Source organism: Onthophagus taurus, chromosome 2, assembly GCF_036711975.1.
Source record: "Onthophagus taurus isolate NC chromosome 2, IU_Otau_3.0, whole genome shotgun sequence".
Lineage (NCBI taxonomy): Eukaryota > Metazoa > Arthropoda > Insecta > Coleoptera > Scarabaeidae > Onthophagus > Onthophagus taurus.
This window is the reverse complement of record NC_091967.1, coordinates 20,188,433-20,204,391: the sequence shown is the minus strand read 5'-3', so window position 1 is coordinate 20,204,391 and position 15,959 is coordinate 20,188,433. Positions and strand designations below refer to the sequence as shown.

Genomic DNA, 15,959 nt, shown 5'->3' with positions numbered 1-15,959 from the left:
ACGAATAGTTGAACGTTTGTACCAGTAAGGAAAACGTTGCTTAGGCAGAAAGCGCTTAGGAACGTCTCTGTTAATTACATAATTAACGCGGTCATTGAAAACTTCAACCATGCTCTCCACGCCCATCCCAGCAAAAACAGTCTGCCAATCGATACTATTTAAGAAACACTTGATAGCTCCGGAATTCGCGTTCTTAAAAAGAAAGCGAACATTCGGACCATCACTCAGACAAATGAACATGCCCGATAATAAGAATTCAAACGGTGGATGGTGGCAGTCAGGATCCACAAGCGGATCGTTGCAGAGGTGTATGCTTTCGACTCGACCGTTAGCGCATAAAACAAGATCAAGAATTCTATTATTAATATTCGATACATTATTAAATTGACTAAAATTACAATATGAATAAATGTTAAGAAAATCAATCGCGCGACGGTCGAAATTCCCTGTGGGAATTAATACATCATCTTCAGACATAGACCAAGAGATAGTTGGCATGTTGAAATCACCTATAATAACAATCATAATTTCCGGGTAGGCATCGCGCACAGCAGACACACTGGACAAAAACAGATTCAGCGCTTCATCAGCAGAAGGAGGAAGATAAACACAGCACAAAAGAAAAATTAGTTGACCGCACTGAACTTTCAACCACAAGTCCTCCGCACCACTTTGCAGACTCGGCATGGGAACGGTATGAATGAAGCTATAAGGACTCCGCCACCATCGCGCTTGGTGGAAGCCGTTGAATTTCTATCGCGACGATATACGGTATAAGATGAGTTGAGTAGCTCCTTGTCGGATATGCTATCATTAAGAAATGTTTCAGTAAGGCAGATAAAATCCGCCAATAAGGCATGTGAATTGATTGAACAAGTATTAGTCTTGGATCGTAAACCACGGACGTTCTGATAATAGAAGCTGATACCCATAAACCGTTAAAAAGTGATAGGATCAACAATAAAAACGACGAGGGCCATCTTACAATTTATTCAAGTCAGACGACGATTTGATCACCAAAATCTTCGCTCTATCATCTTTCCGCACATGGATCACGCAGCTCTTCGTCCAGATATACTTGTAGTTTTTATTTCTCGCGGTTTCTCGCACCTTACTAAAGAGGTCCATGTTACGAGCCGTAAGATGTTCATTAATGTAAAGATTATCCGCAACGTCGGGAATCGACAGACAGCGGCCATTGGCACTGCGACGATATAATTTGGCCGCGCTAAAAATACGGTCACGTGTTATTCTGGAGGTGAACTTTACTATAATGGCCTTAGCGCGCGACTTGTCTTTTCCTGGAGATGGTCTTTGAGGCAAGCGATGAACTGCATCTATATCGGAAGCCACAATAGGAGATTTGATAGCTTCCGCAATGTTGGACACAATTTCGGAAAGATTTTCTCCTAAATGTTCGGGAACTCCCGCGATGATCAGATTATTGAGCCGCGAATACTGCTCGAGGTGATCAAGGCGACACTCCGCAGCAGCTAGATCAGCCTTAAGTTTAGAATTTACAGCGACCAGCGCATCGACTTGCTTAATCTTATCACCGAAATTGTTAAGGGCTCGCTCGAAATCAGTGATTTTGTCGCCGTAAAAGGAAATTGACTTAACAATCTCGTCGTATTTGTTTGATAAATTCTTTACATCATTCTGAACAGATGATAAGAGACGGTACAGTATGGATGTGTAATTATGTTATTTTTGATATTGGTGAAAAAAATACAATTGGAAATTATTTTTTAATAATTTAAATCTTACTTTTAAATAACCTTACATTTTCTAACATAAAAATTACAATTTCAAAATTCTAAATGACAAAAAGTATTAATCACTCCAAAATTAAAACTCTGTCTACTCCCCTTGTCTCGTCATCACTTTAATTAAACAATCTTAATAATTGTTTAACAAGTAACAACGCGACTATAACGTTTAAATTAGGTAAAATCCTCGTTGTATCACTACCGCGATTAAAACTATCGACAACGTGAATTTTCCATCCCATGTTCGCTTGAGTAAACGAATTATAATAAACGACATCCGGCCAAGTTGTATTCGGTGTTATTTCTAAAATTGCAGCATCCCCATCTTCACAAGAATAAGTTAACGATCGATTAAACTTTTTAAATGTTGCGAAATCGTCGTCAAGTCTTCTATCTTGATTATCGCGATGTTTTGCTAAACAAAGTGGTCCAGCCGTGGTTGGTCGAGGTCTTCCTCGTCTTGTATACTCAACCCCAGCTAAAACTCGAATTTTTGATTGAGCAACATCGGTTAATTTATCATAACCACCGTGTGCTTCGTTTGTAATGATTAAAGGATGGTAAAATTCGGCGCTGTGGGGGTTATTACCACCTCTCACCTTAAATTGGTAAGTTAATCCTCTTCTTAACCAAAGCTCAGGTGCTAATAAACCGTTTATGTACCAAGCTAAAGTTGTTGAAGGTTGCCCCGTGGTCGCTTGATAACCTTTTTTACCACCAGATGGGCCAACGTACGCGTTAAAAACTCGGATGGTGCGGTCGTAAATTTCGCCTTTTTCCCAAATGTCTTCGATGGTTTGGTCGGTTTTTGTAAATGAGAAACAATTCGAGGATGCGTCTTTTGCGTTTAGATCAACTTTTATGTTTGCTTTTGAGTAGGCGTCGTGGAAACTAGGTTCTTTCTTTGAATCTAATCGGCCCATCGCCCAAACTATGTACACTTCACGGTCTAGAGGGAATTCTTTATCACCATGATCAGCTAAAAACAAATTATTAATTATATTTGAATGATTAAAAAGACAATGATTTACATGAACTTAAAAATCTTCTATATGTTATTACATTAATCCCGTCTTTTCTCGAAGCTGTAAAAAGTTGCGAGTTATCTTGACCTCCAACCAAGTCATCTTTACAAACACCTTTGTTTTGTCCTAATACTTTAACACACTAAAAAAATGAATAGGATTTTTGTAATCAATAATTACGCAATTCTTACTGGTGATAAAGCTGTAATGTTATAATCAATAGCATAACCATTATGTTGATCAACATAAGCAACTGTAACATCTGAACCCAACATTTGACTTCGTTCATCAGATCCAGATAACCCAAATGAAAGATATTCGTCTTCGCGAACTTGTCCGGCCAACTCTATCGTGATTTGTGGGCCAAAAATTTCCCAGGATAATTGGAAGTTTTTATGTAATTGTAAACAATGTGGCAAATTGCTTTTGTGGGGCTAAAAATAATTTTTAAACAAAAAAGTTTGTGATAAAAATTAATCCTTACGATAACTTTAACTAAAGATGGTGGAACGTTTAATCCTTCAGGAATAATTATTGATCCTAAATTAGTGTTCGTTTCTAAATCAAAAATACTAAACCAATCGATGTTAAATATTGTTAAATCACCAGGAAGTTCTAATATAATTGATTGGCCATTATACGCTCTTAACGCATCAACACTAAATTTTAATAATAATAAAAAAAAAAACTTATTTTATGTCTTTTAATTAATTAAAACTTACTATCCGTATTCATCAGGAACTAATTGTCCTTTGCTATTAGGTTGCGGTCCCACACCAACCCAAAAGTGAGCTTTTTTCGCTAATCCATCGTATTTAAACTTGGGCAGTCTTAAAGTTTTCGCGTCGATAACCTCGATGGGGTCGGAATCCACCGAGTTACCTTTTCCGTCTAATTTCGGAATTTTTTGTACTTTAGGTGGCTCAAACTCTTCAGGAATGTAAATATCACCAAAAGTATTTTGGTTCCAAATGTCAAAAATAGCCAACCATTTAATGTCTGTTATCACTTTAGTATCAGGTAGTCTTAATGTAAAATCTTTATTGAAGTAACGTTCAAGAATGTTTGTTCTGAAATAAAAATTTATGAAAAAAAATTTAAGTTAATTTATTGATTATTTACTTTCCGTGTTCGTCAGGAACAATAAATCCTTGAATTCCTGGTCTATTAGATGATCCAGCATAGAAAAAGGTATCTTGGCCATTTCCATCATAATTAAATTTTGTAAATAAAAGCCTATATTCGTCTACAGCGTAAACATCGCCAGAAACTTGATGGTGATAAGAGTTGATTTTTCCTATGTATTTTCCTTTATATGGTCCTTCATCATCTTGACAATTTACTGAAAAGAAAATTTTAAATGCTAACTTAAATTTCTCGTTTAATAAATAAATCAATTATGTACCATTATGGGACATGAAAAAAATAATTAGTAAGGTTTTGAAACAGTTGTAAATAATTTTATCTACGACTGTTTGGATAAGTCATTATTACCACACTCATTTGAGGTGATTTGAGTTACGTAATGAAGTTCATTACCGCACTGGTTTCATTACGTAACGCATTTTTAGCCCAATCAGAACCGACTTAATTTATTGAAACGAGCAACAATACAAAAGAAAAAGTGCTACGTATTTAAAGAGAAACAATACTATTTATTATAAAAATTGTTATGTTTTTACATTTCGAAACACTTATACCAGATGAATAAATATGTTGTTGAAACTGACATTAATTCAAAATTGTCAACAATCATTTCAAAATATTTTTATAAACGTCAAAATAGACCTTTTTAAAGAAATTGATTTTTAAGTAATTTTGAGCAGTCGTAGATAAAATGTTGTATACCACACGTGGGCTAGAGCATAATTACAGTACTCGTGTGCAATTCTCCACACTCGTACAGTAATTATGTTTCTAGCCCACTTGTAATATAAATAACCATTACGTACAAGAGTGCATATTTTCATTCTTTGAGATATGCAGTGTTTTTTATTTCAGTAATACCCTGTAATAGTCTTTTATTATTAATTCATTTGCATCATATTGTCATAACCTCACATATGCTGAATAACACCTAAAACTAGAAATAACATAACACTATCGCTAGACCTAGAACTAGAAACATTCAGGTTTAGGCATACGTCTCTCAAGATGGCTAAACCCAAACGTTTCTAGTTCTGTCTTCCTAGTTATCACAACATCCAGGAAAAGTAACAGTTTAGCAGCTTCTGTTTCCATGGTAAATTTGATCATGGAGCCAGTTCAGGTGGTCTAGGAACTTTTAGAGATCCTATTTTCTATACTGCCAAATCACTAATAAATAACATCAACGTAACGAAACCATAGCTTTGGTTTTTACGTACTCTTCCTTAACGCTTCTTTTTCAAACATCTTCATGTAGAAATTGGTGATTAACTTTATCACCGGTAATCGCATAGCTGCTCCTTTGCTAATGCAAAGGAGAATTCATAGAATTCTCCCTTCCAACTAAAATATATCGTTAATAAACAGTACTTTACTAGCCCTCGAATATACTGCGGTATACCCTCTATTAATGAGTTTCTGGTGAAGACCATCCATGGCATCTTTGACTGATACTCTGGTAACCATTTACCAGAGGATTCGAGGATACCAGGATATCCTGTGGATCTAACTTGCTAGTTTAGATTGTTTCCACAAAATGCGTAGAATTTGTGACAGATGATATTATTTTATTTGTAAAATTTGTAAATCTTGGCAAGGAGTATCAGTTGGCGAAGAACTGGTACGTTGGAGAATTTGTGGTATAACCCTGACAATATCTGGATTATGGATTTTAGGTAATCCATAAATTCTTGGTGATACTGGGTGTGTCGACAACTGGACGCCAGAGAACTTTCCAAACCTTTAAAAAAATCGCTTCGACCATCTGGGCAGGGCACCCTTTAGGTCCAGGCAAAGGGTTCCCGGAAAGCTTTCACCGGCGATGTTACTGGACGCTCTCCGTAACGAACATCTGGACACCAGAAAGCTTTCGAAACTATTCAAAAGAACTCTCTCCGGCCATCTGGGCAGCAGATCCTTTTGGTCCAGACAAGGACTCCCAAAAAACTTTTACCGGGGATGTTACTAGACTCGGGGATAAAAGAAACAAGGAGAGATCAGTTACCGTCTTACCATTCGCGCTGTATTTTTTATCGGCAACCCTTTTCGAAACGCGCCTGCACTTTTGTTATTATTGTTTTTCTCATTGTACATAAAATTTTGTTGTTGAAGAAATTTGGTTATTCTAAAAACATCCTCTCGGTACCATCAAAGCATTAGCCCCGCACTGGGACTTGTACAAACAAACTTCTTTGTTGTTCTGCTGGAATTTCTGATTTTATCTTCTTGTTTTTATTAAGTGACTGGATCTAAAAGGCGAATATTATAGGTTAATACATTTTGATCTATCGTTATTACCACGATAGTGAGCTGGACTGCCATACGTTTCAGTATTAAAGTTAATTCTGCAGAATTATCAGCACTAGGATATCTAATGATACTATGGCATAGGCGGCGCAGATTGCACAACTATGTAGTAAGTGGGAAAAAAGTGTTTATTTATTTCTTCAACATCAGCGAGATATTCAACATAAAACAGAATCAATTTGTTTCTGTTTTAATAGAAGTTGTTCGAGAGACTTGTATTTTTGGAACACAAACATAGGTCAAATGTCCAAGAAGAGCCTTCACTATATTAGCCAGATCTCCGGCAATATCTTCTTATTCGAGATCTGTCGATTTCTTTATTCTGGAGTTGTTACCTTTGAACTATTTCCTGAGATATCGCATGCCTGCTAACTATCTTTTTGGGGGGTCTTGAACCAGGGGGTTATTTACAAGTATGATTATATGAGTCAGTTGTTGCTCATAGTTCCCACGTGGTTATGAAATTGTTTCTTCCGCTGTCTTCCCTATCCTATGTCTGGAACGTTGCATTGATCTCTAAAATTTGTTTTTCACTATTGATCTCAATTCTCTTCATCTGAGCTACTCGCAACATGCTTGGTTTTGTTTGTTTCTACTCTTACTTCTATTACGTATGTTATTATCGGTCTTATATGGTGGCAACTTGTTTTTAGACTGTAATGGATACTATACTTCTGGTTCTACGTACTGTTCTTTCGTTATTGGAATCTGTCAATAGCCATTTTCGAAATCTAAAACTGAGAATGAGAAAGCTTGTAACTTTGCTCGGATATTGTAGCATTTGTAACATCTCTCTCTCTCTCTCTCTCTCCAATGGCGCTATTGCCCAAATTGAGAGTCCTCTAGAAACTTGTAGTGGTTTCGTAATCGTGTGTCGTTTTCCGACGTGTGGCTGTTCACCATACGATCAACCTAATCAACCTAACCGAAGAGCGGACTCTTCAGGAAAATCTTTAGTTTTTGTATGATGCGAAAAGGCCAACACATCTTTGTAGTAAGACATGATACTCATAGACATGAAACCCAACATAGTTTTAATCAATTTTAAAGAAATATTTGATTAGTTTACATCTTTTTACGTTTGCGCGGTACGACCGCCTACATCGCTCTGATCGGGTTAAGAGATGAGCTCATTTGGAGGCATTCACGTAACATATTTATACAACATAATTGCATAGTATAACAAATATTGATACAACAATATCCAATTATCGAATAAATGTCGTCTTCCTCCACTCCTGCTTAAAGCCTGCTCTCTGTAAAGGACGGTCATCCTAGAGTGTGATTCTGCGAAGTATCTTCATTTTTGTTGATTCCAGTATCCGTTTTGTTTTAGACGTGTCAGGTCTAGTCTCATCGGTCTTATGGTGTCCTTATATATTCTCGATTTTGTGTAGATATAATATGTAGATGTTTGTTCCTGCATAAAGTGTCGTTTAAGCAGCCTGCGATTTTACTGGCTTTCCTGACTTGTTGGGATACTTCCCCTTCAATATTACCGTAACTTGATAGTTCAACTCCCAAGTACCTAAATGTCATGACCTACTCTATTATGTTCAGGTTCACTTCCAGCTTACTTCGAAGTGGCTCTTTCGCTGTTGTCACGCATTTAGTTTTTTGACCAGTATGCTTGTAGGTTTCTCTGTAGATTGCTCTTGTTTTTCGCAAAGACGACCGTGTCATCAGCATAACAGAGGATCAGAGAGTAATAAATGTGCGATGCAAAAAATGGCCAATTGTTGGAAATTAGTCAACATTACAAGTCAATCAAAAATGACGCAGCTAGAGTTCAAGTCGTATACTGCGTTTGATGAAGGTAATAGATGAAAGCAGTATCAATCAACCTTAAGCGTTTGGTCTTCACCATTTGCAAGCTCCGATCCCGACAAAATATATTGAGACGACATTAATGTACAAAGTTGCATTTAAAATGTTTTTGTAGGTGTTGCATACAATGGAGCACATAATTTTTTTATTCATACAATTTCTTTTTCAAATGCATATCTTTATAACAACTAATCTGAAACAATATTGCTCCGAAGAACTTATTTTTGCAATCGATTGTCAAAACGAACCACCTTCATGGCGTACCACAAGGATCCCGTTATCTAAGCTTTGATCTTTTCTCTCACTGTACCTTGTTCTCGATTCTAAATCAACTTGACAGGAAGATATTAACTAGGTGATTAAAAAATTCTTACAAAACATGTTCTCGTTTATTTTATAATGTTAAGAATAATAGAAGAACAGGTATAAAAAAATTATAAATTAATTATTGTATTAATTAACGGAAAAAGAATTTAAATAAAAATAACTGTATCTTAAAAACGAATGTTGTTAGTACAAAAAACGTAACAGTAAAAAATAAAATTGATGAGATCGTTAACACTTTCATTCTTGAAGCGTGAATAATCGGATAATTTCGTAATAAAATTCAACAATTACAGTAACAATTTAAATTTAATAAGAAAACTTTTGGATTTGCTGTGTATATAGTACAAAAGGTTGATATTTCGAATAAAGGAGTGGTTAACCTTGGCAAATCGTTTCATAAAGTTTTCTACAAGTTTAAATTTCTTTGTACTTTTATGAAAAAATAAAAAAAAATAATTAAGTAAAAAACAGCAGAATAAATAGTTTCTATTTCCTCTTCATTAATTTAAAGTTATTAAAAGTAAAATTTTTTAACTTACCATGAAAAATTAATAAAAATATTAAAAGACTTTTTAAAATCCACCAAAAACACATTTTAGAAACAGTTTATCAAAGCATTTTCTTCAAAAAACTTGAATTCCTTGACTTCCACACACATATTTAAAAGGAGTTTTGGTCACAGTTCTACTTCTCTGTGACTGGACTTGAGTCACTTCTTCATGGAACTGGACAGTTACGTGGTTTCGTTGCTTTCTCCAAGACATTGGCCTGAGCGGTATACAAAAGTACAGCGGCGATCAAAAAAAAATTAACTCGCATTTTTATACCATACAATTTTAATCTTTATTAATTTTTTTGATTCTACCAAAACAATTACTAATCTTAAACTAAATTTTACGATTTTTCAATCAAAATTTAAAAAAATACCACTTCCCACATTAGTTTGATCAATATCATAAATGATGAAAATAGACATTAAAGATCGTCCGATAACGCTAACTAAAGACTTAAATACGATTCTTTTATCCTGGGAAAATATCCTAGATGAAAATTGCTGTGAAAACTTGGAGTTTCTATTGTACATTCAAGAAGAGGGAAAATGGAAAGCTTTGTACAGGTAGTTCCTAGATTCTTGGGAAATTTTCTCACATTTTAAGCCATTTTTTTTGTCTTATTCAATTCTTATTTTAAGAGGGCCTAAAATTACTTACAAAGTCAAAAATTTAACACCACAAACCGTTTATAAGTTTCAATTAAAATTATTTCAAGATGAAATTGAAATTGGAGATGTTATTTTTAAATCAGCGACAGAATTCGAACCGTATCGGGTTCATCATATTACGAGGGCTATTTCACAAGGAAAAACTTCGTTATTAAGAAAAATAGTTAATCAGCGGTATCAACGAATTAATATTAACATGAATTATTAATAATAATATTTTATTTTAGTCCAATTCTTTTAGAAACTCCAAACAAGCAAGGAAAAACACCCTTAGTTTTTGTAATTGAACGAAACGACTTATCAACAACGACATTTTTAATAACATTAGGAGCAAATATCAATTCTCCTTTATTAGGAAATTTAAGAACGCCGTTAATGATCGCTTTATTTCGAGGATATTTACAAATAGCTTCGTTATTAATCGATAAAGGTGCCGATGTTAACCAAACTGATTGTAACGGGTTAACACCGTTTCATTACGCCGTTGATTCTGGTTTATTAATTTCTGTAAAATTCGCCGTTGAACAAAAACTTAATATTAATGCTAAAGATAATCAAGGATGGACGCCGTTATTAAGAGCTGGTATAATGATTTAATTAACATTTTAATTTAATTTTTATTAAATTAAAAAATTAATTTTAGTAATTTTGGAAAGTGATGATAAAATTGTCAAATTCTTAATTAAAAATGGAGCCGATACCAATATTCGTGATAAAAACGGGTTTGGATTTAGCGAACATTGTAAAATGACGAAAAGGTATCGCTGGTGTAAAATTAATTTGGAAGATATTAAAATGAATTTTAATTTAGAAGAGGGCGTTAATTAATTGTTATTAATAAACATTTTATTTTTCACCTCATTGGCATAATCAATTAGTGGTTGAGTTCATCGAATCCCATAATTAGTTTCTTATGGTACTTCATTGGGTTGTTTCTAGTTTGGCAGAAGATACATTCCACAGACCATATTTGCGTTAGTTCTTTATATTCGTAATTTGTCATTCGTTTGAAGTAATCCTTTTTGGATGTGTATTGTATCCAAAAGGTGCTACATAATAAACTATAACATGTGAACGATTTCTAAGGATTTATTACATAATTAAGCCGAGGTCGTTTGCGGCCGAGGCGCTACATCGATGCAAAGCTACATAATTTTGAAGAATATACATATTTATTAAGCCGAAGCCTCTTGCGGCTAATTATAGCCGAATATCGACACTAATCTACACGATTTCTAAGGATTTTTGTCGTAATTTAAGCGAGATCGCTTGCGGCCGAGGTGCTACATCCATAACATATTGATACAAAACTACACGATTTCTAAGGATTGACTTCTTAATTAAGCTGAGATCGTTTGCGGACGGGGCGCTACATCGATCCTATATCAATGTAAAACTATTACAATTTTGAAGAATATATATTTTCGTTACGCCAAGGCCCTACATCCATACCATATCCACACTTATTTACATGATTTCTAAGAATTTTTATTGTAATTTACCCAAGGTCGCTTACGAACGAGGCGCTACATCCATACCATATCAACACTAATCTACACGATTTTTAAAAATTTATCTTCTAATTAAGGTGGCACCAAGCTACTTGTAAAACTCTTTCTGTTTCATTTTTGCTCGATTATATATTATTATATTTAGGTATTTTGATCTTATTGTTAAAAAAGTTAAAATGCATAAACAGTAATGAAAGTTACTAAGTCTATGGCACCAAAAATGATTCATGGTGGCAAGAAAGTGGTTGGCATTGCGTCCGATATTCCATTCGTCTTACAAGCATTATTGAAATAATGCAAATACTAGAATTAACACTTGGAAGATCGTCCTTCGAGTTTTGCCATGAAGTGGGGTCATGTCCTCCATGACCGATGAGGTTAAAGAAGGTCGTAGAAGCTTATTGTCAGATAGATTAGATGCAGAAGAAGAAAATAACCTTCAGGGAGGACAAATTACGCTGCAGAATCGCTGCTTAGAGGTTTCGAAAGAAAATATATAATTTTTCATATTGGTCAACTTTCTACGTCTTTTTCTGAAAAATACAATCTGTGCTCATGATAACTCCCACATTTTACAACGGATTTTCAAATTTTTTTTTAAGGTTGTATCATCTTACTCTAAGAAAGTAGGTAGCCGTTTTTCGATGTATCTAAAGTTGTCTGTTTTACAACCATTTTTATGTATGTATTTTATTAATAAATATGTTGTAAAATCGCCACCATTTGGTTAAAAATGAATATTCTTTAAAAATCAAACGTAGTTCCCTAGTATTTGAGTTTAAAAAAGTAGTCTTACTCGAAATTTGATTATTCGATTTCCGGTTTAGGAGCAATCTTATACACCAATTGACCCTGCACGATTTGCAAGCCTAACATTGCAGACATCTAGCAGGTGCAATTTTAATAACTGTTAATAAATAAAACACATTTTTAGAATAGCTGTTTATTAAAACCCCACAGCTCGTTTTCAGAAAACTTTTGTACTCCTTGCAAAAACAATTTTAAAGTTATCTTTATTTTTGGTTCTTCAAGGTGGTACCCTCTTAAGCCGAGGTGGCTTGTAGTAAAGACGCTATATCGATCCCATATCAGTGTAAAGCTACACAATTTCCAAGAATATATATCATAATTACCATGGGCCATTCTAGATGTACGTGAATGGGTCACTCCAATTTATTTTTGAAATCTTTTCACGACTACACTATGTTTTTTATCATGTGGTTCACCAAAACTAAACATACAATATTGTGAAGCAGGATTGCTATGCGTACAATACTGCTGTGAGGAGACGGTATGCTGATGTGCATAATCAAGACGTCAATTTCATTTATTCCTCTGATATGGTGAAGATTGTTTTAATTTAATACCAAGAGGTATACCGTATACAGTGCATTCGTCCTCACACACATCTTTGTCTTTATACTGAGCATCTTATAGAGCGTAATGAATGTTCATTTTATTCCTATCATCTTGTAATTCCGAGGACTCGTTTTCGTACTGGTATGATTAGTTTCTTAATTGATGCTCTATATGCGACTCTCTTCTACTTTATTCTCATGTATAAGAAGTTATTATTTTATAATATCTTACTGTATAAATCTGCTCGTTCCCAGATAGCGAAATCGTTCTCCCTTATGTATTTTTGCGTAACGAGGCATTTATACTGAGCAACCATATAATGACATTTTGTTATGCATACCATTTCCATTTGAATTTCTTGTTGCTGCCTGTCCTGTTTTCTCTTCCCACAAACGCGCATGCGATTGTAAATCTCGTCAAAACCAGAAAATTCCATCTACAATCAGTCCTTTCTTGTCAATCATACACCTACCCTGCCATCAATTTCCATACGATTAAACTAAAGAATTTTTAATTTTAACTCCGTCTAATGCGTATTTTTTAAAATTTAGTTTTAGTGACAGTTTTATTTAGTTTGACGCTAATTTTAACCGTACAATTTTTACTGTCAAATATTTCAACCTGATGATTTGTTCTTCAATCAACAACTCTTGACGGTAAATTTAATTTTAATTTGTTTGTTTTTTGTAATTAACTGATATGATAATGAAAATTATTTTTACTTTGTCTCTAGTCGTGCCAGATGAAGATCGCATAGTTCGATCGAAACACCGAAAATAAAAATTAAATATTTTTTCATCGTCTCTGAGATTTCTTATTTTTTACATAAAATGAAGCTCTTTCCTGGACACACCTTGCCTTGGGTTTACCTGAAAGAACATTCAACCAAGAACTGTCTAGCTGGTGGTTGAAAATGGTTTTGATATTTTGACAAACGTTTTTAAAGAGATGGTATGGCTTTTTTTAAACAACTTTCTGAGGAGAAGAACCAACTTCATCCCCAAGTCTCATAGAGTTCCTTTTTTAAAATGATTCCGAAAAGTAGCATATCTTATCAGCAATCGTTCACCTACAAAATCAAAATTAAGTATTATTACTTATGTCTTTCTTTCTTATGTCCTTTCATGACGAATAAATAAACAACTACCGATTTAATAAAATGTTAGTAAGGCAGCAAGCAAAAGGCAGTAGTAATAATTGATAATGGTCGGCCAATGATGGTTCGCTGTGTAGACATGGCGCTAGCTACTACCCATAATGGCAACCTTTGATATGTATAGTCCTATCTCTCCAAAAGCCATCTTTTACTAATATCATCTCCATCATCTACAACTTAATATTATGTCAATCAACTATGACAATAGTAAAGGTGAGGTATATTAATCAATTTATTATTATATTTGTTAAATAGGACTTATGTTCTTGCCAGTTATGTTAATATTTCGAATTTATATAGCTTGTAGAAGAACTGAGCTATTGAATTTAACAATAGATGATTCGAGGATTAGTTCAGTAGTAATAATAAATATCCAAAATTCAAAAAATCACAGTCAAAAGACATTCATCATTTCAAATTCGTCCTACATTATATTATATGAAAAGTGTTATGCATTGCGTCTTAAATCTACGACTTGTAGTGTAATCGTAGATTTTTATTAAATATGTTAATGCAAAATGTGTGAGTCAAGTTATAGCGACTATCAAAACCAGAACTATTCCAAGCAAGGGCATCATAATTGCGTATCATCACAAATTGCATCATATTTAAATTTGTCAGAACCAGAAAGCTACTGGTCATTGTTTTCATCGATTGTCAACTACTATACTAGCGGATTCGGGAGCTGATCTTGAAAAGACATGGGGGCTGGCGATCTACGACGAAACAAATCTGGCATCCATAGTTGTTTGTGGCAGGAACTTGACAGAGACTTTATTTACAAGTAAATTTAAAAATATGTTTCTTAAAATTTTCTGGAGTATTGTAGTCTTGCAAGCGTCCAACAAAAATCTGCCAACATAGCAGATGCTCTCCATTTGTCCTGGAATCGTTTTTCTATGCTGGAAATATTCTCATGGCACCTTTCTCCATGTTCGTCGCTACCGGCTCTTAGATTTTCGGGAAAGAAGTCTCGATGGAGTGTAGAAAGTGTATTTTGAATGATATATTACAACCCAATGTATGTCGAAAGTAGTTCTTCTATCAGATCTTTACAGTTACTAGCTTTGTGGTTTCTTTGCCAAAAAATGTTGCTCAACGTTTTTAAATCTTTTCCAAGCAATTTCTCTAAGGAACTCAACTTTTCTTCCAAATTCCTTCCTTTATTTTTGCGCCAATAACTTTGGGAAACTTTTCTTTCAAGTACATAAAACCTGACCGATTGCGATACATGGCTTTGACAAAATTTTTTATAAAACCTAGTTTTATATGTAAAGGTGGTAAAAATACTGTAGTGTGCTCAATCACGCTTTGACCAGTCTTTTTTGCAGTAGTAATTGTTTCGATCTCTGCTGTACCATTTACATAAAAAGCAATGATTTTAAAGTTACCACTTATCTAGCACCAATTTCATGTTTTTGTAAGTTTTTTTTCATACTAGAAGCACGCTAGCTAGCTGTGCTATCGAAACAGACGGAAATCTATTTCCATTATGCAACTGTATAGCTTTTAAACTGATTTTTGACGAATCTATAAATAAACGCAAATCTTGTGGTTCAAATTTAATATCTATCAAGTTCATAACCGAAATGTGACATGTGAACGGTATTTTTTTGCATCTTCGTCACGACTACGAAAACGACACACCTTAGTTCCTGGATGAAGCAAATTCCATTCTTTCTATATAGATCCTAATAGTTCAGACTGCTTTTTTGACAATTTTATGTCTAAAACCAGATCGTTATGATCAGCTTGAGTTAGTAAATATGATATCTTACTATATGTAACCTATGTACTTCCCAGGCAAGTAGATAGGTTGGATCAAAAATTTCCTTCTGCAACTGCACTACATGAAGGTAAATGGTGGCATCATTTATCTGATTTGGCACTGCAGGTATACATAAATCAGCACTATGAGGGAGTGGTCGTATTGCAGAACGTACATTTGCGTATTTCACAGTATGTTTTGAGTCAGGTAAAAGTAGCAATCAGATACGTAGTTTATAGACTCTGTCTATAAACTACGTATCTGATATATATATATGGGATATATATATATATATGATATATATATATATCTGGTATATATGGGTTTTCTGAAAATCATATATCGCGTTCCTTTTGCCCAATCTGTACGGTTCTTTACGCATGTCGTACAGCATATATTAAATGTGCAATCCTTATCTTGATGAGCCACAGAGAAGCCAAAATAATCACGAAACACTGCTGGTAAAGTTCAGTCAAATTTCGTTGCAAGTTACTTCACCAGATACGTAGCAAAAACTGATTAGCGATTAGCTTGTAATGAGG

The 15,959-nt window shown here is 34.4% G+C and overlaps 2 protein-coding genes across 2 annotated transcripts; one reads left to right on the top strand and one right to left on the bottom strand.

Annotated features, from left to right (window-relative positions):
• Positions 1 to 1,741: 1,741 nt before the first annotated feature.
• Positions 1,742 to 9,134, bottom strand: LOC111413831 (protein Skeletor knk). Its single transcript, XM_023044941.2, has 7 exons — positions 8,941 to 9,134; positions 3,917 to 4,136; positions 3,517 to 3,864; positions 3,279 to 3,453; positions 2,986 to 3,228; positions 2,801 to 2,936; positions 1,742 to 2,748 (listed from the first exon to the last, which is right to left on the bottom strand). The coding sequence occupies exons 1-7, from the start codon at positions 8,993 to 8,995 to the stop codon at positions 1,886 to 1,888; spliced, it is 2,040 nt and encodes a 679-aa protein (XP_022900709.1). The 5' UTR covers positions 8,996 to 9,134; the 3' UTR covers positions 1,742 to 1,885.
• A 188-nt stretch (positions 9,135 to 9,322) lies between these two features.
• On the top strand, positions 9,323 to 10,698 carry LOC111413847 (ankyrin repeat and SAM domain-containing protein flippy). The gene is made up of 4 exons (XM_023044966.2): positions 9,323 to 9,518; positions 9,594 to 9,797; positions 9,851 to 10,206; positions 10,267 to 10,698. Exons 1-4 carry the CDS (start codon positions 9,361 to 9,363, stop codon positions 10,449 to 10,451), a joined length of 903 nt encoding a protein of 300 aa, XP_022900734.2. The 5' UTR covers positions 9,323 to 9,360; the 3' UTR covers positions 10,452 to 10,698.
• The last annotated feature ends 5,261 nt before the right edge of the window (positions 10,699 to 15,959 follow it).

Coding starts and splice junctions, on each gene's coding strand:
- LOC111413847 (XM_023044966.2), top strand. CDS start 9,361: ATGATGAAAATAGACATTAAAGATCGTCCGATAACGCTAACTAAAGAC. Junction 9,798..9,850: donor AGAAAAATAGTTAATCAGCG/GTATCAACGAAT, acceptor ATTTTATTTTAG/TCCAATTCTTTTAGAAACTC. Junction 10,207..10,266: donor GACGCCGTTATTAAGAGCTG/GTATAATGATTT, acceptor AATTAATTTTAG/TAATTTTGGAAAGTGATGAT.
- LOC111413831 (XM_023044941.2), bottom strand. CDS start 8,995: ATGTGTTTTTGGTGGATTTTAAAAAGTCTTTTAATATTTTTATTAATT. Junction 4,137..8,940: donor ATTTTTATTAATTTTTCATG/GTAAGTTAAAAA, acceptor TTTTCTTTTCAG/TAAATTGTCAAGATGATGAA. Junction 3,865..3,916: donor GTTCCTGACGAACACGGAAA/GTAAATAATCAA, acceptor TTTTTATTTCAG/AACAAACATTCTTGAACGTT.